This window comes from Struthio camelus, chromosome 24 (genome assembly GCF_040807025.1).
Source record: "Struthio camelus isolate bStrCam1 chromosome 24, bStrCam1.hap1, whole genome shotgun sequence".
NCBI lineage: Eukaryota > Metazoa > Chordata > Aves > Struthioniformes > Struthionidae > Struthio > Struthio camelus.
In genome coordinates this window covers 7,679,370-7,706,460 of record NC_090965.1, presented here as the reverse complement: position 1 = coordinate 7,706,460, position 27,091 = coordinate 7,679,370, and the positions used below count along the sequence as shown (strand labels likewise).

At 41.9% G+C, this 27,091-nt stretch overlaps 1 protein-coding gene across 9 annotated transcripts in view; it reads right to left on the bottom strand.

Annotated features, from left to right (window-relative positions):
• The window catches only part of SRGAP2 (SLIT-ROBO Rho GTPase activating protein 2), a 119,468-nt gene that overhangs the window by 61,659 nt on the left and 30,718 nt on the right, over positions 1–27,091 (bottom strand). For 7 of the 9 annotated variants that reach the window (XR_011136099.1, XR_011136095.1, XR_011136097.1 and 4 more), the window contains exons 3-4: positions 14,603–14,795; positions 3,717–3,879 (exon numbers count right to left, since the gene is read on the bottom strand). Coding sequence is in view for 3 of the 9 variants with exons in the window: in XM_068917933.1 (XP_068774034.1) it covers positions 3,717–3,879; positions 14,603–14,795 (356 nt within the window). In the remaining 6 variants the exon portion in view is untranslated. The remainder of the gene's footprint in view (positions 1–3,716; positions 3,880–14,602; positions 14,796–27,091) is intronic. The other 2 variants (XM_068917936.1, XM_068917937.1) reach the window with 1 other exon arrangement.

Here is a 27,091-nt window from a genome sequence, read left to right as displayed (position 1 = left end):
GAGCGCAACACGTGAGACTCTGTCTTGGCCTGAAGACTTCCCACCACAGGGCTATACTACCACTTCCAGCTGCTGGAAGAGACAAAATTCCCACTTTTCTAATGTTACAGATGCTCCTTCAGACAAAACCTCCAAAGCCAGCCCAGCTTCTTCACCCCTTGGATGCCCGGCTGCTGCAGGCTCGGGGACGCCAGCTGCGCCGCCCTCCCACTGCGGCCCGGCCGGAGGACACTGCTCCTCTCCAGCGTGGACCTTATCACACTCTCCCCGGCTGTCGCGGCCTGCTGGTGGGATTATCGCAGCACGCCACGCTTAGATCTCTCTTCTGAAGGAGCTCACCACTGCAGACAGTGCAAAATACAGGCTCGAGAGTTTAGCACCAAGGGGTCTCGAGGACATCCTTTAGAGCCTCCATGCCCTTCATCGCTCACCCACTTAATCCGGGCATGGTACAAAGTACTGATTCTAGAAAGCCCTAAATTGTAAGTGGCCCAAGAAAAAGACCTTACACTTCCGGATTTTATTTTGACCACCTGCAGCAGATGCGGATCTCTGCATCACTTTCCTCCCCATACTCCCTAGCATTATTTCCAATCCAGGGAGCAGCTCCTGAGTGTAAGATACTACAGAATTTGCAGTAAGCCAGAGACATGTATAGCAAACTACTACTTTTTTTTTTTTTTTTTTTAAAAAGAAGTTCTGCCAAAGCAGAAGTTAAAAAGTCATTTTCCTCAGATTTTTCAAGTCATAGGTGTTATGTCATAACACTTCCACATATAATTGGGCAAATTTTCCACAGGAGGTTATACAAATCAGATTTGTATCGTTTGTTATATAAAATCAAACTTGCAGGTTTGCAATCAGGGGAAAGGACGGAGAATGTTCTTTTGGACCTTCTAATCAATATGACTATAAAGCCTCAGGCTTTATTTCAGGCTAGCAGCGTTCCTGACATCTAGTTAAAGGTGTTTGTGTCCCCAAAAATATTTGCCATGCCTACGCAGGCTGTTGAGTCATCTCATTATTCCTTTTCAGTATCTACAGATCACTGCCTCTTAACGAACTGGAAATATTAGCTCGTGAGCTGCCATTTAGTACGCTTCCCCTTCAGAAACATGCATTGACGAGCTGCTTGGCAACCACCGCAGGACCAAGAACTACCTTCAGCAATGCCTCTACACTGATGCACCGCGGACTGACAGCTTTGGAAGGCTGCAGGTGACATCCAAATTAAGCAGCTTTTCTTAAAAAGACAATTGCAAAGGTCCAGGCATAGATACGTATCAATAGCGAGAAAGGCATCCTGGATTTGCCAGTGACTTGCTGAATAACTGGGCAAGTTGCTTCACCTGCTTGTCCCTGTTCTTTCATCCAGCAAAAGGTACCACACAGCCCAGAGATGCTGTGAACATTGTCTGTGCTGCTCTTGGCTGATACAGATGGCTACAAACTTGCTAAAAACGAGCTTTATAAAAATAAAGCTTTTTCCTTTTTTTTTTTTTTTTTTTTTTAAACATGGAAAATAAACCTGTTCTAGCAGCTTTTGTACCAGTTTATACCTCCTGTTATGGCTCAGGAAGGAGAGAGATTCTCATGAAAAAGCACAAGAGGCAGCAGATCCAAGTTCAGCCAAATTTCTTCATTTTGCTGTTCCTATCTTACAAAACTATATGACTCTAGGTAGGAGAGGATGCAATTTTTGTTTTTACCCACCCAGCCTAAGTGGAATTGTAATGTAAAACCTGCCTTGGCCTTGAGCCAGCCTGGTATGCCTGGTACACAGGCAGGCAACAGGGGGCTGGAACCGAGTAACAAGCGCCTTTTGTTTGCACAAATTAATACGGAGTTTCCATTCGGTCTGTGAGAAAGAAATCGGGAAGGGGTTTTATGTTTGCTTGGCTTTTGTTTCTGTTTTTTAGTAAAGTCCTACTGCTCAAAATAAAATCAAATAGGGTAAGAGCATCCTTATACAAGGGACTGAAAATGAAGATGCTAGCACTCGGCAAAGCGCAACGTTACCGCTTTCCGTGAACTTCCCTGCCGAAGCCTTTCCTCAGCCACCTCACTCAAGCACGGCCCTTGCCGAAATTCAGTGGAGAGACTACTTATCCATCGAAAGGATCAGAGGAATTGAAGAGTAACTGCCATTCAATAATCCCATGTAAGTATCTAATCAACTGTAATGTAATTGCCAGAAAGTTTTAAAAGGTCAGAAAGACCTTACTGTGATTTTACTCGAAAGAGAGAAGGCTCCTCCTCTACTTAGGAAATGTTTCAAAATGAAATAAAACAAAACCACAAAAAAGGAAAAAAGAGAAACAGAACGCAACCTTTTAATGTTTTTTCACTCTGTTGCTATCCAAACAGTACTCAAGAAATATGCACTGCAATGGCAAGGAACACAACAGTATACTTGTGCTTATTTTAATTCTAGTATATACATCAGTTGCCAGCATACCCAAAAAGCTGCTGTAAAAGGGCAAATAAATACCAGCCATTGTTCATTTTGTAACAATCTAAGCTGACTGTATTATATAGACTCTTTCTACCAGTTAAAGCAATGCAGAGATAGTAAACATCTGAACATTTTCCTCGAGACATTTCAAGAGGTTGTCAAGACCAGAGCGAAGAGCCAATGGGGCCTCCAATTACTGTCGAGACTGCACTTAAACAGATTTTAAACTCACACACACACAACTCACGCAACTGGTTTTTCATATAGCAACAACTGAGACCACCAAAGGCAAAAAGATAGATATGAAAGTCTGCTAAGAAGTGTTTACCACAACTGTTCCTCACCCGTTTCTCTCACGGAGGTAGTGTATTTAGGCTGAGTGCCCACAAAAGTATCCTGCAGAAAGCCCCACTCATTTTGCAACCCTTTCTTTTGACATTACTATAGTAGAAATAACTCTCTCCAAATTCTCATACGCTGAAAGGGGGTAGAGAGTGGGGGTAGAGAAAATTGCTCTCAAAGTCAGAGCTGCAATGTTTTTAATGTGTTAGCTAGTAGATGTTGCAGCCATAGACAAATCTCTAAAGAGACTAGGCTCTAGCGTTTAGTAGGAGTTTTTTCAAGGCTTCCATATCATGTTTCTTCAACTGGAAGAAGATTCTTAATAAATAAAAAAAAATTACCCTCCCACACTGTCTAGCCTTTTTTTTTTTTTTAAACACATAATCAAGAGAGGAGGGGAGAGAAAGGAGAAAAAAACCCACCCAAAAGACACCTTAGCTGCATTTTTTCCTTTCCCCAGAAAAGGACATATAGCTCTCATATAGATTTTATCATTTTGCATGGAAGGAACCCTCTCGCTTTTTTCTTTAAGCAGCGATTCCGCCTCCACTGCTGACAAAATTCTTTCTTTGGAGAGCTGTTCTTGATTATACTCAGGATTGAAAATTTGGAGAATTTCTGTTTGTTCAATGAAAGTTTCAAAATCCATATAAGAAAATGTCAACACTAAGCAGGTTAAGAGGTGACAACAAAGCCTGAATTTAAACCACTGAATCTCAGCTGGTTACTTTCAGGAAAATCCTAAAACAAGAAAATAATTACAGAAAGCAGCTAAGGTAAGTTAAGCACAGATACCCACAATGAGGAAAAACATGCGTTAGGTACAGATAACAATAAACTGATCCACCAGAAGTTGCATCTAAAACCTTGTATTTTGGCAGGGCCAAACAGAGAGACATGCAGCGTCGCGCTCGGTTACCTTCTTGAACAGGCGCCCAGAATCTTCGCTGACCTGGACAAAGCGCGGGATGATGTTGTTCAGATAGATATCACTTAGGGTGGTGTGATCCCTGCTCTCCCGCTTCACTTGATTTAACAGGAGATTCCAGCAATTGACTGGTGAGAGCACATTCTGATCCTTCCTACAGAGGACGCAAAATAGAGACAAGAATTGGATAGGCCTTTACCTGAAGCAGACAAAACGATTCTGTTAACCAAGTTCTACATCTACAAACACGAGAAACACAGCTACAGTAGATATGGAGCTGCTGCTGAGGGAGAGGAGAGCAGAGAAAGGCGTTAAAATGTGACAGTACATACAGAAAACACGGCCTCGACTGCCCAGGGCCACGTGCTGCGGCCCCCCCAGGCAGGTCAGCCTCCAACAAGTGCGAGCTGCAGTACGCCAACGGGAGGCTCTAACTTTTTCCTTCCCAAGGTAAGAATTTGTGCCTGAACTGCAGTCCCTGAGGGAGAGCGATGGCTCCATTTCTGACAAAAGGTTTCCCAGTGCTGGCTCAGACCTTTGTGACTTAACCACAATAAAACGATTTCAAGCACCCAGTTAGTTAAACGGCATCTGCACGGGAAACAAAACGTGATGTCTCATGTATGAGAGCAATTACGTGCAAGTAACCTAAATCTAGCCGGAGCAGAAGAGAAAGTAATATCCCTACAGAAACCTTTATGTTCTCATCTTTGGGCTTTCTGAGTCGCACTATGGCTGATTCCCCCTGCATGCACAGTTCAAAAGGGCTATTACACTTTTTTTTTTTTAAAGCACAAATTTATTTATTCAGAAAAGAGTAACTCCAATCTCTGGTGGAAAGCTAAAGCTTATCTCGAGATTGTACCAGATGCTTTTCCCCCTAAGAGAAGTGGATGCAATTCCCACCAAAAAAAGGAAATATTCTAACCTAAAAGGACAGTAAACTCTGCTGCAGGAAGACATTACTAAAACGTAGAGAATTAAGCCACGGCAGACTTTCACTGCCCTTCTCATAGGATCAAGGGTTGCATCTGCAGTGCAATATGGACAATTTTAAGAGAGAAAAAAGAATAGTTTCAAAACAGCTGATTTTGACATTTTGTTTATTTTCCTTTTTAAAAAAAAAAAAAGGAAAAAGCACAGGAAATGACTGCTGCTTGTGATTTGGACTGCTTCAAGGTTTGTAGTGTGTGTATACAGTGGGAGGAGGCAGAAAAGAGATTCTGGGCTTCTGGTTCTCCTGGTGTTTTGAATAGAAAAAAAGAATAAAATGTGAGAGGGCAGAGATTTTATTTAGAGATAATATTTGCCTTTGTCGTCTTATGCTGTGCACTGCAGATACTGCTGACCCAGGCAAAAACAGATAGAATAATCAAAATGCAGAACTGTGCAAGGTTGAAACTGCCAGATGTTAAGCCCTATAAAGCAAGTGCTCGCCCCCCACAACTCCTGCAGTCGCTGTTTGCGGCATACGGCCTGTTTTGTTAACGTGCAGAGAGCGAACTGGGAACCCCAAGGCTCTGCTGACAGAATCGGTGCCTCTCGAACCTACCGGCGCTGACCACAGCGTGGCCGGTCCTCCAAGGGCACGCGCCCGGATCAGTATTGTGTGCTCTGACTTCTGCTGAAACCTGAGATAAAAGCTTCTACCACAAAGTAATATGCACATTAAGCTCTTCATTTTTATTTTAAATGTAGCTGACAAGAACCAAACCCCAACTTTCTCCCAATAAAAAGTAGAGGAGGAGGAGGAGGAGGAGGAGGAGGAAGGGAATCACTAGAAAGAGCTCTTCCAAGTAGCAGCACTGGTCCAAGTCGTACACGCTATCAGCTTTCCTGGAACAAGAGCCACCATCTGGACCAACAAACCGCGTTTCAGAGAGAAGAAAGGAAGCAAACTAAATCAGGATACTATTATAGCTGGTTGAAAATAAAGGTTTAGAAGGACAGTATTAAGGGATGTTAAAATTTAGTTGGTTTGCTCCTTTCCACCAAAGATATCAAAGTATTTTATATATTGGATTAGTACCTGTCCTCTAAAAGCTCGAAGAGCTAGAGCAAATGAAAAGGAAGCAACTACCATAACAAAGCTAGGAATAAAACCGAGGAAGAGAAGCTAGGATCCTCTACTACTCGCTCTACGTGTTAGAAAACCTGTCCCAATATTTTGCCCCTTGACCGTTTTCATAAGCCTAAACACAGCCGCAGATCTCCTCGAAACGGCCAGACGCAGCCCAGCTGCGCGCAGCTGCTAATTCGCCACATCTTTGTGCCGGTCATCGGCACAAAATGCCAACCCAAAGACACTCAGCTGTCTGACCCTTACTATCTCCCATCGCTGCTTCTATCCTGTTCTGCATTTTCAAAAACACTGGGAACACAGGGATAAGTGATCAGTTCTATACCGTCTGGAAAAGAATAATAATAAAAGAGTAACCTCCAATAACATGGGGCTTCTCGCTCTATACATGGGCCAATATTGGCTCTTAAGTTACGCTATCTACTCCAGTAATAGCGCCTGGCTGTTCCTCGGATGCCTGCTATTCCCGCACCTTTCCAGCCTCGCTCCGACTCGTTTGGGAGAGCTGCCAGCAGCAGGGACGAGGGGTTGTAACCGCAGACAAGAACGCATGCAGGAGACGGGAGCGCAGCGTGGTTAATGTGCCTTGCTTTCAAAAAAAAAAAAAAAAAAAAAAAGAGGCACAAAGGGAAAACAGAAGAGATGCAATAGTTAACCGGACAATTCCCAGCTGTCCAAGCTGCCGTACCACAACGCCCGGAGCTATTCTAAGGCAGCACATAGCACAAATACCAAGAGCCCATGAAAAGTATGGTGAGTAAAATTGCTGGTGTCTAATGGCGCCAGATAGGTTGTTGACACACTCCATGTGGTTAAACATGAAAGGTCATCTTGCAGGAAAAAAATAATCCCCAGCCCCACGTGATCCTAGTTTGTGCCTGGGATTGTCACCTTAAGGTCTGTGCAGCCAGTGCCGCACCCTAATCTCAACCTCATGCAACCACAGCTCGGTGCTCTTTAAGATTTTTCTTCTAAATTCCTTTAATTTCTTACTGTCTGTTGGTTTTGCTAACCCCTTCAGTGCCTTCTTAGAAGTCTGTCTTGCTTTTTACAGCAAGAGAGAAATACAAGAAAACCCTCCCCGGCGTTATTTGTCAGTGACAGTTTTCTTAGCACTGGCAAAAAGAAGATGAAGGTAGTCGTTAAGACGAGCTGCACAGAAAGGAAAAGGGAAAAGGGGCAGTTACTTGTTTCAAAACTTCCAAACTGCCTTTAAACCGCACATACATTAATTGTTAAGCCACCTCTAAAAATGCAGCTTTTTCTGGGGTGGAACACGGCAACAGTTTTCACAACACAGAGCAGAAGTTATACAACTGTTTACAACAGACCATTTTCAATCATAACCACAAGCAGATGGCAGAGAAGCAAATTGTGATTTTCATTAACAATTTCAATTCTCAAAGGAGCTGGCAAATATACTCTGCTTCCAATTTCTTGTCACTACAGACAAAGGATCAAAAAGAAAAAAAATAGTGCAACAGTGATCCCTGTTTATAATCACGAGCAAGCTCAATTTCCATAGTCCAGACTCCACAGAATGTCCAAAATCGGTGTTCTCTTTTTGAGGACTAAGATCAATGAAATCAAACCAAAACTTTCCCAAAGCTGTGGTAATTCACATCCAGAACAAGTGTCACTTCCGATTCGAGCTTCTCCACAATGAGAGGAGGAGGAAGAAGATGCCAACATCCAGGTTTATTTTGAGCACTATTTATGCAAGTTTAAAGATCGTGTGATGATAGTGAATCTGGAGAGCTTATTTAGGTTAGCCTAAATTACACCAGATCACAGCAACTGGGGGCGCCTGGGAGCAGGAAGAGGAAGTTGTGCACGGATTTTTCAGGAACCGCAGAGAATGAAGCTCTGTGGTTTTTAGAGCGTTATCTTGATGAAGTCCTGTGCTACTTCCACTTCAAAGGTTTCAGTTGGTCTCAAAAGATCAGAAGAGAAGATTGAGCCCAAGTATCTGAAATTTCTTAATTAAATTACTCATCACACAAGGAACTCGCACTTTCCTGCGAGCAGGAGGGAGCAGCAAAGGCCAGGACACTCCAGCTGTGTGCCTCAAGGTAACCTCATTCAGGCCAACAACCGGGGCGGGGGAAGTTGGTGGACATTAACTTGCTCCAGCGCTGAACAAATAGCAGCCTTGAGGATTTTACATAGTCAAAGTAGTAACTAGAAGCTTTTAAACTTCATTTCTGCCCATCAGATTAAAAGATAGCCATCACACCTACCTTGTGCAAGACACCAAGCAGATCAGAAGACATCAATAAACTGTCCACGTTAGCCTTGTTTTCCTAAAGTTTCTAACATAAGCAACACTGACAAATCTCTCTCAGTAGCAGCAGCCATATGATTTCAAATATATACAGAAAAAATGCTTATAACTTAGTGCCACTAACCATACTTCTCCCCAAACAAATGAAATTTTAAATGCTTCCAAGCGAGGAAACCAGGGAGACAGCACCTCTTTGGAAAGACGTCAGGCTTTAACGCCCGCTGCTCAGGTCATGCTTAATCTGCTTCCTCCACGAGCTTATGCAATGCTTTAGCACATCAAATGCTGCATAGAAAATATTTGTAACGCTCCTGATAAACAAACGTGCCTGAGGAGTTTTTCTCTTCTGGACACAACCCGGAACAATGATGAAAGCAAAGTCTCTCAGCAACACAAGCTTCGCTGCTCAGATCGGGCAGCTAGCTTGAAGAGCCTGGGAATTTTGAGATCTGCCTCCATCTGCCACATACACACAAAAATGAAGTTTCCAGTTGCACCTCCCCTCCCCCCAGAATATTTGGGATCTGTTGCCCTGCGGTATGCAACAACCGCATCTAAACTCGGTACATCCTGAAATAGCCACCAGGATCTGGCGACTTGAGACTCTTTCAGCCACTTCCCGCTAATTTCAGCGTCGCTGTAGTACCTACTGCCTTCCGCATCTCAGTAGCCAGCTGTAGAGCTTTACGGCACTCGTGCTACGCAGTCCTGACCTTGTTATCAGCCCACCTGAACCATCTACTAAATTAGACTGAAGTTGAAGGGAGAGATGAAAAGAAACAAAGTTATTTTCAGACCAGTGTAACTGCAAATGCACCTTGCAAACTATCAGGGCTACAAACAGAAAATAGTCACAGTAGAAAGGTTTGGAGCAATAGCTGTTTCTATACATAATTTTTCAGACCTGTCTGAATTTTGTCTTCTACAGCCTGCTCTAAGAATAGCTATAATCATACAAACCAACGCAGTACAACACTAGGATCACTGATATGGTGAACACCACCATCAAGACCCTACGTGGGGTTTTACATAAATGTTGCCTGGTGATGTATTGCTAGCTCTCCAGGCTCAGTGAAGTCACTGAATAAATGAATGCTTCATGCTTCAAAAAAATCTTCCAAACGTTGCTATTTGCAAGACTCAGAATAAAGGTTTCCAGACTCAATTCCATCAAAAAGAATTACAGGTCAGAATAGCCTACAACAATTTTTAAATCACTTCCCCGTCCCCCTTCCCCCAAAACCCCACACGTAATTAAGTCCATCTGATCTAAATATTTTTGCTAATACCTCCCCGATAGCCTACTGTACCATCTCTCCTTTAAATAGAGAGTTCTCTACAAACTACTGATTCAAACCAATGTTTGATTTCCCCTTAAAGTCTTACTGACACTGCTCAATGTTAACTGTAAATTTTGCGAAATGCAAGCATTGACATATATGCTGCTCCCTGCCCTTCTCTTCCAAAAGATTCTAGTTATGAACATCTGTTGTTTACAAGTGCTCAGCCTGAAGGTTGCCAGACTTATTCTGCATCTTCTACTTCAAGGCACAGGCTGCCAGAAAGCCATCTGAATTTCATGCTGGGATATCCTGGACATTCTGCTCTCCAGCTGACAATTGCTACTGGCTATCCTACTTCCAAAGGTTATCCTGATTTAAAATATGGCCTTAAAATAGCCTTGTCTTCTCATTGTTATTTTTTTAATTCCTCCCTTTAAAGAAATCACTCAAGATCTGCAATGGTATTTATATTGGTAACTCTTTATCTGAGATGGTAAATGCCTTTAGAACAAAGTCACGTGAAATAGATCTGAATTCGGGAGCTAAAGATTTTTGGATGGAGAAGTTCACTGCAATCAAAGTCTTCCTTAGGTAGTTACATCCCCATTCAGTGGTGCTGCTTTCGAGGACCCCACAGAGCTGACAGGCAAGACTGATATCTGCTGAAACGGATGCTCTGATTTAACTATACCATGCGTAAGGCCTTAAATCTATCAGAATTTTACGGAGCGATGACTACACTAAACTTCTGACCGACAAGCTCTTGTTACAACAGGAGCTGCAAGAACTGGGCTATGAAATGCACTTTTTCCCCACCCAATTCTTACATCTTGTGTGAGGATATTTATCAAGGGGAACTGAAAAAGCCTTACTAACTACATATTTTATACAAATAAAATTGTTCTCTTCAATAGGCTGTTCTAATTCAAAAACCATATTTAAAAGAGGGAAAAACGTAGTCAAAGTGAGCTGGTCTAACAGCCATGGTATAGTAGTTAAAAGCAAGTAAAACCTGGGTTATATCCAACTGTCATCAGCTCATATGTCACCCTGGATAAAACAATCTGTTCCCCCTCTTCAAAGATACAAAATGAGAATAACATACACCTACCTCTGTAAATCATTTTAACATGCTCCAGTGAAACTAGCTTCAAACTGTGCAATGCACAAGCACCCTTTAAGTTCATCAGGAGCTGTACTGAGTTTGCAGTAAAGACCCAACCACTTAGGTTTCAAACCCTATGGAAAATGCAGCCACCAGCTTACCCTGTGAAGCGGCCACATCATACAAAATAAAACCCATGCAATGCATTTGTTACAAACCCACCACAAGCCTGCAGCTCATGCTACTCTTTCCTGTAAGTGTTTGCTTTTAAACCAGCTTGGATATGCCTGGTGGAGAAAGCTATACAATTTAATTTCAAGGGTCAGGCTGAAGCCTCTCAGCCTTGACAGCATTCCCTTAAACGAACACATTTGGAGTAACTCGGCAATTACATAGTAGCTATCGAGTACAAAAGTACATGCAAATTACAGGGTTACTGCCTGACAAATTTCCTCCTTGACAGTGCGTTATGAGATCTAAAAACTGCAAGTGACATGGTAAGCAGTCACCGAATAATATGGTACCTTCCAACATAATTGTGATGTTTTCAAAAGAACGTGCTATTACTGTATATTTATAGGGTCACAGCCACGCAATTACAGAGTAGCCACCAGCATGTGCACATCTCTTGAAGTCATGTAATACCAGACTCCTTAGGAGGAGAGATTTGATGATTGGCTTTGCTCAAATAGTCTTTTGGGGGGTTCCAGATCAGATTACAGCTTCAGCATCTATAAAAAGAGATACCAGGCAAGTTACTCTTCACTATTCAGACAGAGCAGTGTTTGGGATGGGTAATTACAACTTGAATTCATCCATAACTATTTAAAAATCACTCATTTGAACAGTTAAGAAACCATATCATGTTTTTCGTTAATAACTACAGGTGGCAGTGAAATACCAGGGAATATGTAAACACTGTCTAATGGAACAGCCAGGGTCGTCCCTCATTTTTATTTTTTCCCCTCTGAATTAGCAGGGCTCAGAAAAATCTCTCCCCCATAGCAAAAAATAATTTAGTCACATTGCAAATGACTGTGTAGAGACACAGTATGTTGATATTGCACCCAAAATTCAGGAGGCTCTGAACTCCCTTCTCCCTGGAGGGGGGAAACGTTGGTTTAGAACCATTTAAGCAGATAAAATGATCCTCAAACAGTAGAATCTAGTCTGTTAAAAAAACAAAAAAAGTGCTGCTGATGAAACAGCCTCTGCCTTTATTGCTTCATATAATTCATGTCCCTATATTATGTTTTCCAATGATCTCCAGCCTAGGAATTTCCAGCACATTGAAGAGTTAAACAGGAGAATGAAATCAGCTGACGTGGCTGCACAAGCATACTGCTTTGCTTTGAGGGTCACATTCTGGTGCACTGTTAAAAAAAAGTGTAGTATCCACAGCTATTTTATTACATATGGAGCTATATCCTGCAAACCCCCAAACTCCCACAGTGTTTATACAAGGACAAAGGATGACTGCAGGATTTAGTCGCTGAAATGAGAAAGTGTTTGGACCCTTCCCAAGTCTGAGGGGGTACAGCCAAGCTCCGGTCCCACCAACCTTTAGTAGCCTTCATCCCGATGGCTCTGTGCATGATCCAGGCAAGACGCTAAGCTTGCAGAACTGCTTCCTCAAATACCATGTGGTATTTTGACACATTTCTGTCAAAGGCAGCAGACCTAAATAACCAAATAAGTTATATGTGGAGCTATCCAGGACAGATAGCTTTACAACTGTATTTCACTGTTGTGACAAATACTATCCACAGACTGATCAGCCTTACAGCTAAGGTTATTTTCTTCTTCATTCCAACTCGGACCAAATTAACAACTTAAAAATTGGTTCTCAAAACTAGTAGAGGGAATATATTCCAAAAGTGAGAAGCTTCTCTGCTAGGAGTTCTCTGCTGCTAATGCAGGCAAAAATCATTTGAAGGGAAAGTTGGACAACGTCAGCCCTCATTATGCAGTGAAGTGAAACCAATGCTCAGTAATAAGGTTCCAGAACATTTAGGGAAATGGCCTGAACTCGATCAGAAAAGTGCAGACATCTAAATTCAGAAATTCTCAGTATCACACCTAGTACACTCAATTAACAGGCATGACACCATTTAGCATTCTGCTCAGCTGTGGCACTAAAAATTCAGTCTAAAACTCATTACAGAAAATGTTTTCGTTACTGTTCTGAAAACTATATACACCTTCTCCAACACTAAAAGTTGAATGCAAAAATGTTTCTGACAGGATGTTTCATATCATGTAGGATACCCAAAAGCACCTCAAGTTCTACTAGTGACAACAAACTGAAAAGGACCAGTCATAATGTAGTGGATAATCATAGTTCAAGACATAATTTCTTCAACCCTTAGAAGTACCTGCAGGATATGCACAGCTTATAGTTATAAAGACATGTTCATTGTAAAAAGAAAAAAAAAAAACCTAAACAAAAAACGTGAGTTACAGTTCTACGGATATGTAGAAGAACTCTTCTCGACTGCTCCAACAGCCAAACCTAGGAGGCAGGCTTCCCAGCAACAGAGCACAATGTGCGTTTTAAACGAGGAAACTACAGTAAATGACAAAGCTGTACAGAAAGGAAACTAAAATGGTGATATTTAAAGGCTTTCACAAACAGGGTTTCTAGTTTAAAAGGAAAGCTGATGCTCCTCTGCCACCACCAAATACTGTAACCCATAAAACACAGCAACAACAACAAAAAGATAATGGTACGTCCCAAACAAAGCTAAAAGTTGCACTGTACTTTGGGTGGAGGCACATCCAGATGGATCACGTCAGGCAAAGGACAGACCAATCTGGCCAAAACTAAGATGATTCACATCCCGACGCTGCTTTTGCTTGGTGTTGTCCCCACAGCTGCTACCCTGACAACGAACCCTGCCGAGCCTCGGGCACTGTCGGGGCGTCAGCTAAAAGAGCTCAGCACCACGATCCTGGTTTTGCTCTGGCCACCTCATCGCAAAGCTGATCCCTCAGCGCTGCACCTCCCGGGATTGCCAAACGCCTCCCTTCACTCGAAGGCCCTTTCCTACATACCAGTCCCTTCCTTTGGGCATGAGTCAGCAGTAAAACACAGGATTTTTGTTCCCATGAAACCAAGTTCAATATACTTTAGTCATTCCAACTCAAATGGTTAAACTTGTAAGCAGGGAATAACCAATGCAACATCATCAGTCCTACCATAACTAATGTTTCAAGCAGGTGAGACTAATGTAAATAACCCTGAAAAGGCAAAAGATACACTACAGAAGCAGCTACAGTACAATAATCTTGTCCCAGAACTGCAATAAACATCCTGTTTTCTACTGCAAGCTTTGCTAAGTTTGGCAGTAAGGAGTAGCCACTGCTGTTGGAACTGCCTATGTCCCCTGTATGCCATAAAAATGCACACAGCTTCTAATGGGAATATGAGGATAGGCATGAAAGACTACTATTGAACCAGACCACAAGTATTGTTTTCTAGCTTGACATGGATCACATAGAAGCTCTTCTATTTGAACAGACAATTCCCTGTCAATGAAGATATCTTTAAATTTAATTGAGCCCTGTCAGGTTTTTTAAATGGCACAGCTTTATTTGAAAGTACTATTGGCCTTGTTTCTCTACAGTTTTAAAACGATGGTATCGGAGATGCAACACATTTTTAAATAGCGTTCTTCTCTAGCCACTGAGTAGCTGTAGGATATTAATAGAGCACTAGGGCAAATCACGACATAGAACAGATTAGAAAAAGCTACTCTCTTAGTAGCCAGAATAAAGCCACTGACATCTATGAAGTCTCCTGGTTTTGACCATCAAATCTGGTGTCCAGTTTTGCCTGCCTTCCCAGATAAATGATTCCTTTGAGATTGTGCCAGCTCTTTACCATTCTGCTCCTTGTTGGTAACACAGGGCCTACCAGGAACTACTAAGATGAATCAAGCAACCAGGCTACACAGAAATATGAAATAAGTTCTGTGTTTATAGCAAGCTTGGGAAACGTTTTCTTCTGAAATTCAAAAAAGTGCCGATACCTACATTCACTATATTAGCTCTCTTTTTGCATTCCTACACTTGTCATCACATCTTCAGGAAAAAAAGGGTAAAAATAAAAGGCAAATACTCTACTTGAATTGCTGGTCTTTGGTGCTCCTAGTCTTAGCGAGGAATCTCTCAGCCAACTTCTCCAAATTCCTCGAGTAATCCATCTCGATCTCTGCCTTCTTGCGGAAGAAATCCTGCAGGTCCTGCAGTAACTGGACCCGAAGCTCACACTGTTGGTCAAGGCATTTCAGCTGCTCTACCAATTGGGCGCGGATCTCTGTAACAAAAAACAGCACTAAAGATTAAACAAAATCTCATTAGAGAAACATCATAAAGTTCTCTAGCAAAATACGGCTAACACACACATCCTCTCATTAGTAATATGTCAGCAAAGCTCCAATGCCATTAACTATATCCACAGACACAAAACCAGTTCAATTGCATCTCAGATGCAATGGTCACAGGGAAGCAACACAGTACCCTTGAATGCAGTGCCCAGATCTACCAGCACAGCTTTACCACTGAGAGTTCATCAGTTACAAGTGTCAAGTGCATTTTTGGCACTAAGAAGCAGCGGTCACTGCCTAAAAATGTACTGAATCTCAGTCTGGAAAAAGGACTGAATGCTGCAATACCCCACGTCAGCTCAGCAAATCACTTCAGGGAATTTCTATCAAATTCCTTTGCAGACTATTCCTGATGCAGAAACAAGATGTTACACATCCTGGGGCATTCCCCGAAGGCGCCAGTTTGGGATTATTCAATTAGTTACTGTGTCTCCAGCTGTGCAGCTCTCTTTATAAACCATGCCATCAAAAGAGCCAGCATGATGGATCTTCCTCTTGGGAAGTGTCCCCAGAGATGATTTTTCTACTTAAAAAAAATCTGCAAATAGCATCTTTATTTACAGGACCCATTAAAGCACATACCGGTACAAGCGTTAATATGATTATTAAACATAATTATTACTGGAGATATCTATTCGTATTTACACATTTTACCAACAGTTTTCAAGACATTGTGAAATTCTCAATTCCTTTCACGTAGGCTGTTAATCTCCTTATCCTACTGCCAACGGTGAAATGATTTGCTCATGGTCAAACAGCGCAACAGAACAAAGTAGAAATATCTCAGTCCCTTCATCTAAAAATAAGGGAACATTCAGTTATGCAGCTAGTAGAGGCTATTTGGCTTTTCAATCAGGCAATACATGCAACATGAAAATAATAAAATATGCACTTTCATCTAGAGAGCTCTGAGCACTCAAACATTAGAGATGCCTACCATTGCTAAATAGCTACTGCTGCTCTTTCTGAAGTTTTTCAAAGATGTGTTTTTCCAGATGAGTTTAGAACCAGCAGTAAAAGTAGTAACTGGAGCACTCAGCATCCAGGTCTCCAGCACGCGCAGCTTGGTTTCTGTCTACGCACCGCAGCCGCATGCATGCGCGCACAGGTTTATGACTGCCCCCACAACTGAAGATGGGAAAGCATCGCTTTTCAAATGCGGCTTTTGAATCGACTACTTTATTGCTAATTCCTGAGATACATACTAGTAGACTCCAGCTTGGCCTCCTCAGCACACTTGTCCCTTTGCCCATATAAAACACACCATCTTGACCTCTGAGCACTTGACTCTTGCCATGCACCACAAACACCGGCTGCCTTAAATTGTGCTCACAGCTGCAGGAAGAAACTGTTTTAGGGCGGGTTCAGGATTTTTAAACAAAGAAAATATGTATCTCTGTTTTAGAGACTCAAAAACCCAAAACGTGTACACAAATATGACTCTCAGTAAGGCTTGCCAAGAACACATCTATGTGAAAATGTGGCGTTTTCAAGTTCAAAGATGACTTTTTCTAAGCACTTCAATTCAGGAGTCTCCATTCTCTGAAACCGTACTACCTGATGGCTTTGCAGCTTGTGCTGCAAGAAAAAAAATACAGGCAGCAGAGTCGTAACATCAGAGCGCTGCGAGTAGTCACAACTGCTACACGTGGGCAAAAACAGTCAGCCCCCCCCAGCAGAGAATCCTAGCAAACAGGAAACTTCTGACTCTTCATCGGGAAATACAATTACAAGCAAATGCACAAGCCTGAGTCGTCTACATACTTCTTGAATGAAAACCACCTCAGGACATGCGTTTCTCTGGGCAGAGCGATGCACCGCTCACGCTTCCCTCTCCCAGCCGAGGCGGCTGCGACCCGGGGGGCGAGGGCCAGCACGGCGGCCTGGCACCGGCACCGGCTCTGCCTCCCGCCACGGTTAACACAAGGGCACTGGAGACACAAATCTGAGGAAGTGTCATGGGAATCTCCTACCTGCCTGGATCAACAACCAATGCTCTTCAGGCTATAACGCTTGATCTTTATGGAAAAGATCAGAGATGTACGAATAACCTTTTTTTTTTTTTTTTTTTTAAACGGAACATTAAGTAAAATCTACCTATTGCATTTTTTCTTAGAAATTTGAGAGATTTCCCTGTTGTATGCTCAGTTCCAGCTGGTAAAAGTATTTCAGGATTAACAGGGGCTGGGAGGTACACGTGGAAAGAACAAATACTTGAGCACCTAAGATCTGCTAGCACTTTTTTAAAAATTTGCTGCTTGAATCTCAATATATGCTATGTATTTCTTCCCCATTCAGCTTGCTCCCCAATTACAAAACTCCTAACGGATTTGCAGACTCTGTGCCGGGCTTAGTAGCGTGCAACGCAATTAAGACAACTCCATTCTATCCATGGCTTTGTCATTAAGACTTTAATAAAGAAAAAAAGGTGAAGTAACTAGATATAATAGATCATGGAGCACTGAAATGTGCAGTAAATACAGCGCTTCCTTGCTGCAATGAATCAGTCTACTCCCTACTTAACCTAAAACTCCTTTGCAAGTCTGACATCCAGGAAAGAACAGGCTTTGAGGCAAGCAGCAGTAAAAGCTCCTCCCTGGCCTTTGCTGCGGCTCCTCCATCCTTTCCTCAGCAAAATAGATGGTCCCACATAGAAACAACTCCGTGACCTCATTAGAGGTTATTAAACAAAGACACCTACTTATTTTAATAAGCTTTGGCTCAGTCTCTAAACCTCTGAAAGGTGAAATTTGTGTAGGTAGATTACATGGATGACTGACATACACCTCTCCTCCAAGGACAATACAAGCAGAATATGTGCACGGCATGCCTACAAGAAAGTTTAGCAAACATACAGCAGCTCAAAAGTCTGTAAGACATGCTAGCTAGGTGTAACCACCAACGAATTATCTGCTGTTCCTTGCCTTCTTTGTAAGGAGAGCAGGTCTTTCCCTTGATATAGGGAGGGATGGGGCAGTGCAGTTTACAACTTCATCCCTTTTTGAACCTCCAATTTTAGAACCAATCACATACGTTTGAGATTTAAATGATTAAAGTTCTGATTCATTAAAGATTTCCTCCAGAAAGCTTTTAAGGATGTATGTCCTTACCTTCCAAATTTAGGGACCGATTTCTGGAATTAACAAAATGCTGATTTTTCCCTTGCAATTCCAAATAGAATCGAGAAGTTTAAAATCTCCGTTTATCTAAAATCTCAGTTAATCGTTCCTCCTCTTCTACTCCTTTGACACCAGTTTGTCAGCTAAGAATGCCAAATTTGTTAGTTATCTGTTGCTAATTAACATGGGAGACTGGCTACCGCTCACATTCTTCTCTGGTGTTAGATTAATAAAGATCACACGCAGGTAATACTTAAACAGACCTGCCACTTTCTGCTAAGCAGCAGAAGAACGAGGCACAGAATTCAAATGCAGAAAACTGCTTCCTTGAATATGATGTATTAGGACATTTAGGGCTTGATCATCTGTGCAATGTTATTCTTCAGCAAAAGTCAGCTACGCTATTAGCATGGATAAACAGTAGGCAGCAAGTTTATAAAAAGGATCGTGATAGGAAGAGATAATAGAAGATATAGCTTGAATGGGTACTGTAGTTACCACCTATCCTGCATTTATAATTTCTTCCTTCTCTCTGCTACAATTGCACCGATTCTAAGCAGAGTGACGACACGGTAAGCTGAAGCTCTACATCAGTCACGTTCTTGCTTCAGGAAGTTACTTTCTTTGCAAGTGGGAAGGGGAAGAGGACGATCCTGCTACAGCCAGGAGTAGGATCCTACAAGGAGTGGTAAGAGCTGCTGAGTTTATTTCAGCAGAGATCAGCAACTTGAAGAGCTAGGAGGTAGGCTGGGGAGAAAGGACAACGGGAAGAAGCAGCATGAAGGACATCCATGGACCTTAAGCACGGGGACTTTCCACAGAAGACACGTTGCTGGCTGCAAGCCAAATCACCTGAGGCAGCAGTGACTTCAGTGCAATGCAAGAACGCTTGATCGAAACCGTGAGTCCTTCAATAGCTGCAGCAGTTTTATCCCCTTCACAAAAAGCTGGCTCTCAGCTGACATTCAAGTCCTGCAAGACTTGACCAACCATCCAAATACTAAAGTAGTTCAGGACAGGGAGAAGGTGGAGGGGCCTTTCTCGACTTTCAGTCTTTGCCTGCAGAAACGGAAAGACCCATCCTCTTCAGATGCATCTTTTTTCTTCTCTCTTAGAAGCCGAATACCAGAAGAAAAAGTGGAAATCCAAAGGACAGCTTCCAAAACACTCTTATTTCTCAAAGATTCACAGATCAGCACAACATATAGATTTTATATTAAAATTATAACAACACTATTGGTTCTCAAGGTGGAATACATCACCTACAGCTCTCATACTAAACAGCAGGAAGAATAAGTAACCTTTTCCTTTAGTCAAAAGTGCTTCATCAGCACTTTTTCATTACGAATAAACTCTCTCTTTTTGAGGAGGAAAAGTAGCAGCTGATGGGGCTGCCACAGGGAACAACAGGCTATTCAGAGCCAGCAGATCCAGTCCGTGGTGCTGAGCTGCAGAAGGACAACCTTGCTCATCTTTCAAAAACACTCCACACAGTACTTTGCCACAAAATAAAATCAAGAATGCAGGAATTTCCTGAGGCTTACTGGGCTTCCTAGAGTATAAAGTGTCTGCTTGTTTTCCCATTGCTTACACAAGCAAAAGATTTTTTTTCAGACTTACTCCGAGAACATACCAAGGCACAGTCAAAGGCAGTGCGTGCTATAAACTGGGGGTCATCGTATTACACAGGACCTTTTATATGTCTGTAGTCACAACAAACACATTTTAATGTTGAATTCACTGCTTTTGCATCTTTTAATTCACATAGGTCATTAGGTCAGCAGCCCCTTTAAAATAACAGAAAGCCTTCTACCAAAAGCCTTCTATGCGCCTTAATTTTTTGTTTTAATTGTAGACCTTACTAATCACTTGATGCCACCCTCTGTGACAAATCAAGACAAAGAGCAGCATCATAATGACTGGCCTCATGCAGCCGAAGCTTCAAGTGTCTGAAGGTGAATAAGTATGTTTACTCTTTTATAGGTGGCTAAAGTTAGTAATTCAAGACCAAGAAGCTTGCAGGAGAATTAGCAGTAAACTGCAGGTATTTACTCTCATACTAAGCCTTGCCCTGTATTACAGGATCCTTACCATGGTATTTTCGGCTCACATGCCTAACAACTACATAATTAAAAGGCCCCTTAGTAGCAAAGAAAAATTTTCCATCCATTTAAAACAAGCCATTTAATCACTGCCATCATCAGATCATAAAGTCACCTGGGTCACAGAAGGACAGAGTGCTGTATAATCCTAGGCAACTGCATACATTTTTATCCCTTTTGCAACTAGCCTTTCAAAATCCCTTGTAGCATTCAGCAAGCATGCCTAGTTATCTATGAATTTAAAGGATAGGGAAAGATTCTCTACCCTATATATATTAGTCACTTTTGTCATTCTCAATATTGATCATCCCTTTGATTTCTTTCTGGTTAAGTTCTGAAGCACAGAAGGCCTACTGCATCGTCACGAGTGTAACTGTTCCCGAATTAGTTACTGGCATTTAAGTGAGGGCGCCTCTAACGCTTCCACACAAAGGTCATCACCAGTGTTTTCCATCATAAACATTATAATTCCTCAGGACTTTTACAATATTAACGTTATGGCCCCAAAACAGATTCAAAAGACTAAAAACAGAGACAAGTAATTAAGGCTACATTATCAAACTACATCACTTGAGAGAGGTCAGCATGAGCCTCGGGAGGTAGAGCACAGAACCACGAACGCTGAATCACTGCGTTGCTGCGTAGAAAAAATTCAAACAAAATAAAGGAATACTCAATATATTTAAATTAGTACCAAATAAAACGTGGGGTCCATTGTCATTGTGTCCTATACACAGGGAAACTTTCGCTTCCTAATAGCTACTTTGCTCCTTAATGATGAAAACAGCTGAGGAGAGCCTGCAGAAGGTCAAACTCGCTCTTTTTTTCTTATGCGTATACAAAGGACAGAGAGCGAGCAGGGGAAACTAAGACCAAAGACTTTTATAATCAGATCCTTTAGAGGCGTAACTTCCAAGTTCAAATCACCTTCTCTCTTCCAGCTACAGGAGCACGGACATATACAAGTAATAATAAATTGGGAGAAACAAAGCAACACAAGAAGAAATTTTATTGCTTCTTTTTAGCATGACGTATATACTCCGCCGCCTTTTCAAATTGTTTTCTGTGCTCTTTTTCCACACTTGTTCAAAGGCAGAACGTTATATTGTTTTCTTACTTCTACTGCAGCTCTTAATCATTTGAATTTCCCTGTATACTTTGTCACTTCCTTCTGATAAATTTACATATTCAATTACAAATACATACTAAAGATGCTCTCAACAGGCAGTAGTCACAAAACCTGCACACAAGTGTTAAGTTGACCCAAAAGACTCCTAGAAACAAAGCGTACAGTACTAGGCTAGAATTAACAGAATTTATCACCTTTTGAAACCTGATTGATGCTTCACTGATTTCAGCAACAGATGCGGTCAGTGATCAACAGAACAATCCCAAAAGCTGGCATCTCGCCATAGTACTAGTGACTATTTCTACTCTCTACTTCATCTCTTTATAGACACAAGTTCCCCAGTAAGTGCCAGTTATACTTGTTTTTTTTTGTCCTAAAGAGCCATATTTTGGGTTATTATGAGAAAGCCAGGTATAATCTCAGGCATTGGAGGGGAAATTAATTTCTTACACTACCCACTGTAGTACCATTTTACTGTTCAAATCCTCCAGCTCAACTTTTCAGCTCTTCCTCATACCTCCTGATCCGTTTAACTTTATTCCAGCACTTGGCAGGCATTTCAATCAGTTCATTTACAGACAGGATGACCTCCTGCTGCATTGTTTGAGCTTTGTTTTTGCAGCACTCAATGTATCTGCTTCCCTCTTGCTGATTCTACTGTGAATTATATAAAGGTAGCCTTCTTGTCTTTTAAAAATATATATTTACAAGAGTACATATGTATACATATATGTATTCCACGCTGTATGTGGAGGTTACCAAAGTTGCCACACAACTGCCAGTCTACTATTGCTCTCAGTATTTGATGATACATCTTGAGGGAGACCAGCAACAAGGGGAATGCTCCCCATCTTGCTCTTCCACAGCATGCAGCATTCAACCTCTAAAAAAGAATTTAGAGAAATATCTCTTTTAGGCTTTTTAAGTCTCCTGTAAACTAAAGCTGTGGAAATAGGGAAATAAAGAAATTTCTGCACTAACTTGTTCATTCTTCAGTAGGTCATGTACAGAGCTACAGGGGTGAACTTAGACCCAGGAGTCCTCCTTCCCCAGACACCTTGCACGTTCTGAACAAAGCTCTTGCTTGCTCCGGGCAGGATCATCTCCCTACTCAGGGTTTCAGCTTTTCCCAGTGAAAAGTTTTCTCTGAGTATGCTTACCGGATAGCAAACACAGTGAATCACAGACTTCTGAACACAGAATTCAGGAGAAGGCACAAGAAACCTGAGCTGCTTTTCAGTGTCTAGCTAGATCTTCATGTACCTAAACCATAGCTTTCTCAAGATGTTCCCACCGCTATCCCAAATGCCATGCTCTTTAAAAAGATGACAGGCTTGGGAAAGGAGTGGGATGACAACAAAACAGAGCGACCAACCCCCAGCTCCCGCCCAGATTAAAAAGCAATCCTCTCGCCCACACAAATCCGCTTCCACTGGCAGAGCGGAACTCCAAAACTCGCTGCAGTCTTGTCTCAACTTAGTAGACCCCCAGGATTGCTTTATGAGGAACAATCCTCCTCCCATGTAATGCCATATAAATTAAATATAAATAGGAGGCACATTCAAGTCAAAACAAAACAGAACCAAACCAGGAATGGGAAGGTGGAAGTCAGCAGACTAAAAACCTCAACTGCAGCTCAGTTACCCCTTACTGTTACAGCCCACTGTTATAGCCCACAGACACCTAAGAAGCAATTGCACAGAAGTACTGAAAATCACCAAGCGTCGCAGCGCAAGCATAGCTTTAGCGGAACCTGATCTCTCAAGCTACCCAGCAGCTACGAAAGACAGAGCCCAAAATGAATAAAATGTCCACTTCACACTGAAGGCTGATGAATTTAATTAAAAACACCAATCTAAATAATAGAATAAAAGTTAAAACCATTTAGAGGTACAAAGAAGGTTCAGAAAACATTTTGGATTGCATATTTTGATGTATTCCCGGCACATTCATACTTCCTCTGTCATTATATACAAGAAAAGCTGTAGTCCAAAAAGTAAAAGATTTCGTGGTTTTGTGAAAGCAGTCTCAATTCTTTTTTTTAAATGATTGAAGAAAAGGCTGTGACAAATGACAGACAACAGCCTTGGCAATTCTGGCTATGGCTAGGAGATTTTACAATTTAGGAAAGCCTTTATATAGTAACAGCGAAAACTTCATGGAAGGAAATGCATTGCTAGCAGAACGCTGTTGATATCACAGCGTTAAAATCTCCCTTGTAATCTAAAAACTAGGCTTTGAAAGCAAATGTAGTCTTCTGTTTAAGACCAGAGCCAGGAGATCCAAGTTCATAATCCTGTTAGTAACAGGATGCCCTGGAAAAGGCGAATTTTCCATTAGAAAAAACAGGATATTCCTTAGAGGACTGAGAAATATTAACATTGGGTAATACACGTTGACAAGAATCCCTTTATAGTTATAAATATATATCATTATAGGCATTTGTGGCTAAATTTCTTTCTAATGTATAGATGATGATAAAATTGTTTCAATGTCAAGTTTAGCAGTAATGAAGTAAAATATGTGAGATATGCTTAAAAGCAAAAAAAAAAAAAAAAGAAACACACAAGGCTAGTTTTTAGTCTCAGTGAAATACTGAGGACTGTCATCCTTTTATTTTCATACACACATCCTAACATATTTGCATCACTAATTACTTAGGCCTCCCAGATTTTCCAGCTACAATAAAAGTGTCACCTAAAGAGTGAGGCAGTTGATTTCTGCCTTTGATACGTTTGTATAATACTACAATCAAAATCGATACCTTGGAAATATCCTAATTTTAAGCAGCTTTCAACTAGAAAGCCAATGAATGCTGCAACAAACCTATACGTTTGTTTTTTCCATACCCTTACAAAAAGAACCTCATTTGCAATTCACAGACTGCAAACTCATGCAAGGCTTCAAGTCCGGAAAGCTTTTAAGCAAATGCTCAAAATTAAGCAATTAAACATGCTGACAAAATTGCCAAGAAATTTAATCTAAGCAGAATTCAAATTAAATATTTAGGTATTTTTTAATCTACTGAAATAACCATGAAAGTCTCTTTTGCTATTATCAAAACATCCTCCCTGCTGCTGACTTTTCAGGGAGGATGTTTAAAAGCAAGATACAGATTGAATTACCCCATGCAGGGATTCACCGTCCCAATCTCATCTGCAGAATGTGGATAACTCCTCATGTGGGCAAGAGCAACCAAAGCCTTCATTTTTATAACTAATCCACAGCATGCATAGACCCTCCTCAGGGAAAGTAAAATGTCTACGCACATCGGGCAATATTTTGTTTTTAAGCTCTACAACTGTTCATTCAAACAAGTAAAAGTTTAATCAACATACTTCAAATAAGTAAAAAAGTAACTCACACGCAAGAAGCAAGAGCATTACAACTACTTCTGTCTACATGAAGTTTCAGAGCAGTTTAAGATCGTCCGTGCTCAGTTAAAGGATTCCCCTAGATGACATCAGGCAAAAAAATCTCAGACAAACTTCTGCTAACGCTTTCTGACTTTCTGAATGCTGCATGAAATCCTACAGACAAGTAATAAAACTACATCTTATCACCAGCTTGCAGCACGGACTTATACAATAAGTAGTACAATAATAAAGGATTAAAAATCATTTTGGCATGTGTATCGTAAACAAAAGCGACGCATCCACATCAGTTATTTTCAGTATTCAAAACAAATCCTCCCCGACGAGCCCTTCGCAGCCCCAGCAGCGCGCTGCAGGGCTCCTGCCCCTTCTGCCAGGCCAAATATCCTTTTGTCCATTACGCAGCTTGAAATACAAGGTTCTTCAAACAACTTTCTAATAGTTATTGCTCTCATTCAAGGTGATTTAAGCCAACAGTGCTCACACGACCAAAAAAGTTGATGAACATTTTTAATGCAATGGTGGGGGTTGTTTCTGTTGCTCTCAATGCCCTTTCGCTTTCTGTCCTAGGGAAAGTCGAATCTCTCTGAAGCACTAGACTTTCAGCTATTTTTCAATCACACTTTTCTGCTTCTTCAAAGCTTTCTCCCAGAATTTATCACAGAAAGAAAAGATTCCTTCCTTAAACATTGGTGTCTTAATTACAAAAAAGTTAGTTAACAGTACAAGAAATCTGGATATGTGTCCCCAAATAAGCCAACAAAAGGGAATAGTCAACAACAGGAAATAAAGATTCAAAGCACAAAGACAGTCAAAGGTGTATTTGAAAAATTCACATTTCAAAAATCATTGGAGCACCTTGTGTTGTGACCCAGGATGACCCAGGATGCACAAAGCAGCATGCACCTTCATCAGCCCTGCGGCGATGAGCGAATTTTGTAGAACACCTACACTGCTAACAAGTGTCAAAATAAGAATTATTCCACCCCTGACCTGCCCCACGTCAGAATGGCATCTTTGAGGAGGTTATCAAGACAGACAGACCAGCTCTTCACAGTAGGGCTCAGTGGGATTACAAGAGACAACTTGAATAAATTCATTCAAGAGAGGCTCAGACTGAATATAAGGAAGAACTTCTTCGCCACGATGACAGGTGAGCAGCAGAACAGGTTACCCAGAGAGGCTGCCAAGGGTGGGTAAGTCCCCAGGCACCTGTCCTGGCCTCGCCGCTGACCCCACTCGCGGCAGGACGCTCGATGGGATGACTTCCCGAGGCCTCTTCCAGCCTCTTATCCCATGATCCATGAACAAAATCATGTTTTTTAACCAGGATATGAGGAGGAAGGGAGGAAGAACTTAATGCCTTCACGTACAGGCCCACGTTTGACATTATTAGCCGGTGCTTAGCCCAGCGTCCAAACCAGCTTTCACGCTGTGACACTTTCACTTGAGCAACTTACACCCTGCATCATTCTCCCTGTAATTTGGGCACACTCTCTGCTTACCTAGTGGCGTACAGTTCGGGTCGTTGTCAATTCTCCCCCAGAACTTAATTTCAGTTCCTACTGACAGTCTCTACTGGGAGGAGGAAAACAAACAGAAAACCACACTACAGACTCCACTATTTAACACTGAAACCCCACAGGAGAGTTGTGAAGGAATGAAACACCAGTTCCAGGGAAGGAAGGGAGTAGCTCATGACTGAGAACCAGCCTGTGCTTCCCCCGCGGAGGATCGGCCTCCCAGCATTCATCAGGCTGACCAGAAAGTCTGGGAAACTTTCAGAAATACACTTCAGACACAATATTAATTCATTTGCAAGCAGTGAGCTGCCTGGGCGTGGACAGAGGGAGGAGAGGAGCAGGCACTCACGGCTCAGTTTCACAAAAGAAACAGGAGGCCCATTTGAATGAAGAATGCTGTATTGCCGTGTTTCGAGCTGCACAAAGGAAGTAAAATTTCTGCGTGAAGGGAGAGGCTGGCACACGCTTCCAGCAGGAGTATCTGTTTCTTCTAGAACGGAAATCCACTGGGAGGAGAAGAGCAGAACAGGGCTCAAAGATGGAAGCAGAGGTAAGCGGCTGATGTCACTGTACTCCACTAGGAAGGTGTGCGGACAGGCTTGGGGCTGGGCGCCACTCGGAGAACACCCGAGACGGGCGATACAACACTCCTTACTACAGCCCTGGCTTGGTTCATTTCTTGACCCCATCATGAGCGTGCTTCACCAAAAGAAGTTCAGAAAAGCACAGCTTACTGAAGACAGACAGAAAAAAAAGCTAGAACTACATCCTGAAATCTCACCAGGAAGCGGGAGGTATAAAAACCCTACCGAACTTCGGCATTCTGCAGCTGCCAGTACTTCTCCTACACATTACACACATACACACACCCTGGAAAAGAAATCAGCTTGTAAAACACGTAAGTATCAGCAATATCTTAGGTTTTAGTTTACATGCAGCAAAAGGCCAAGTGGATTGGTTACCTGTTTTGCTCACTGGA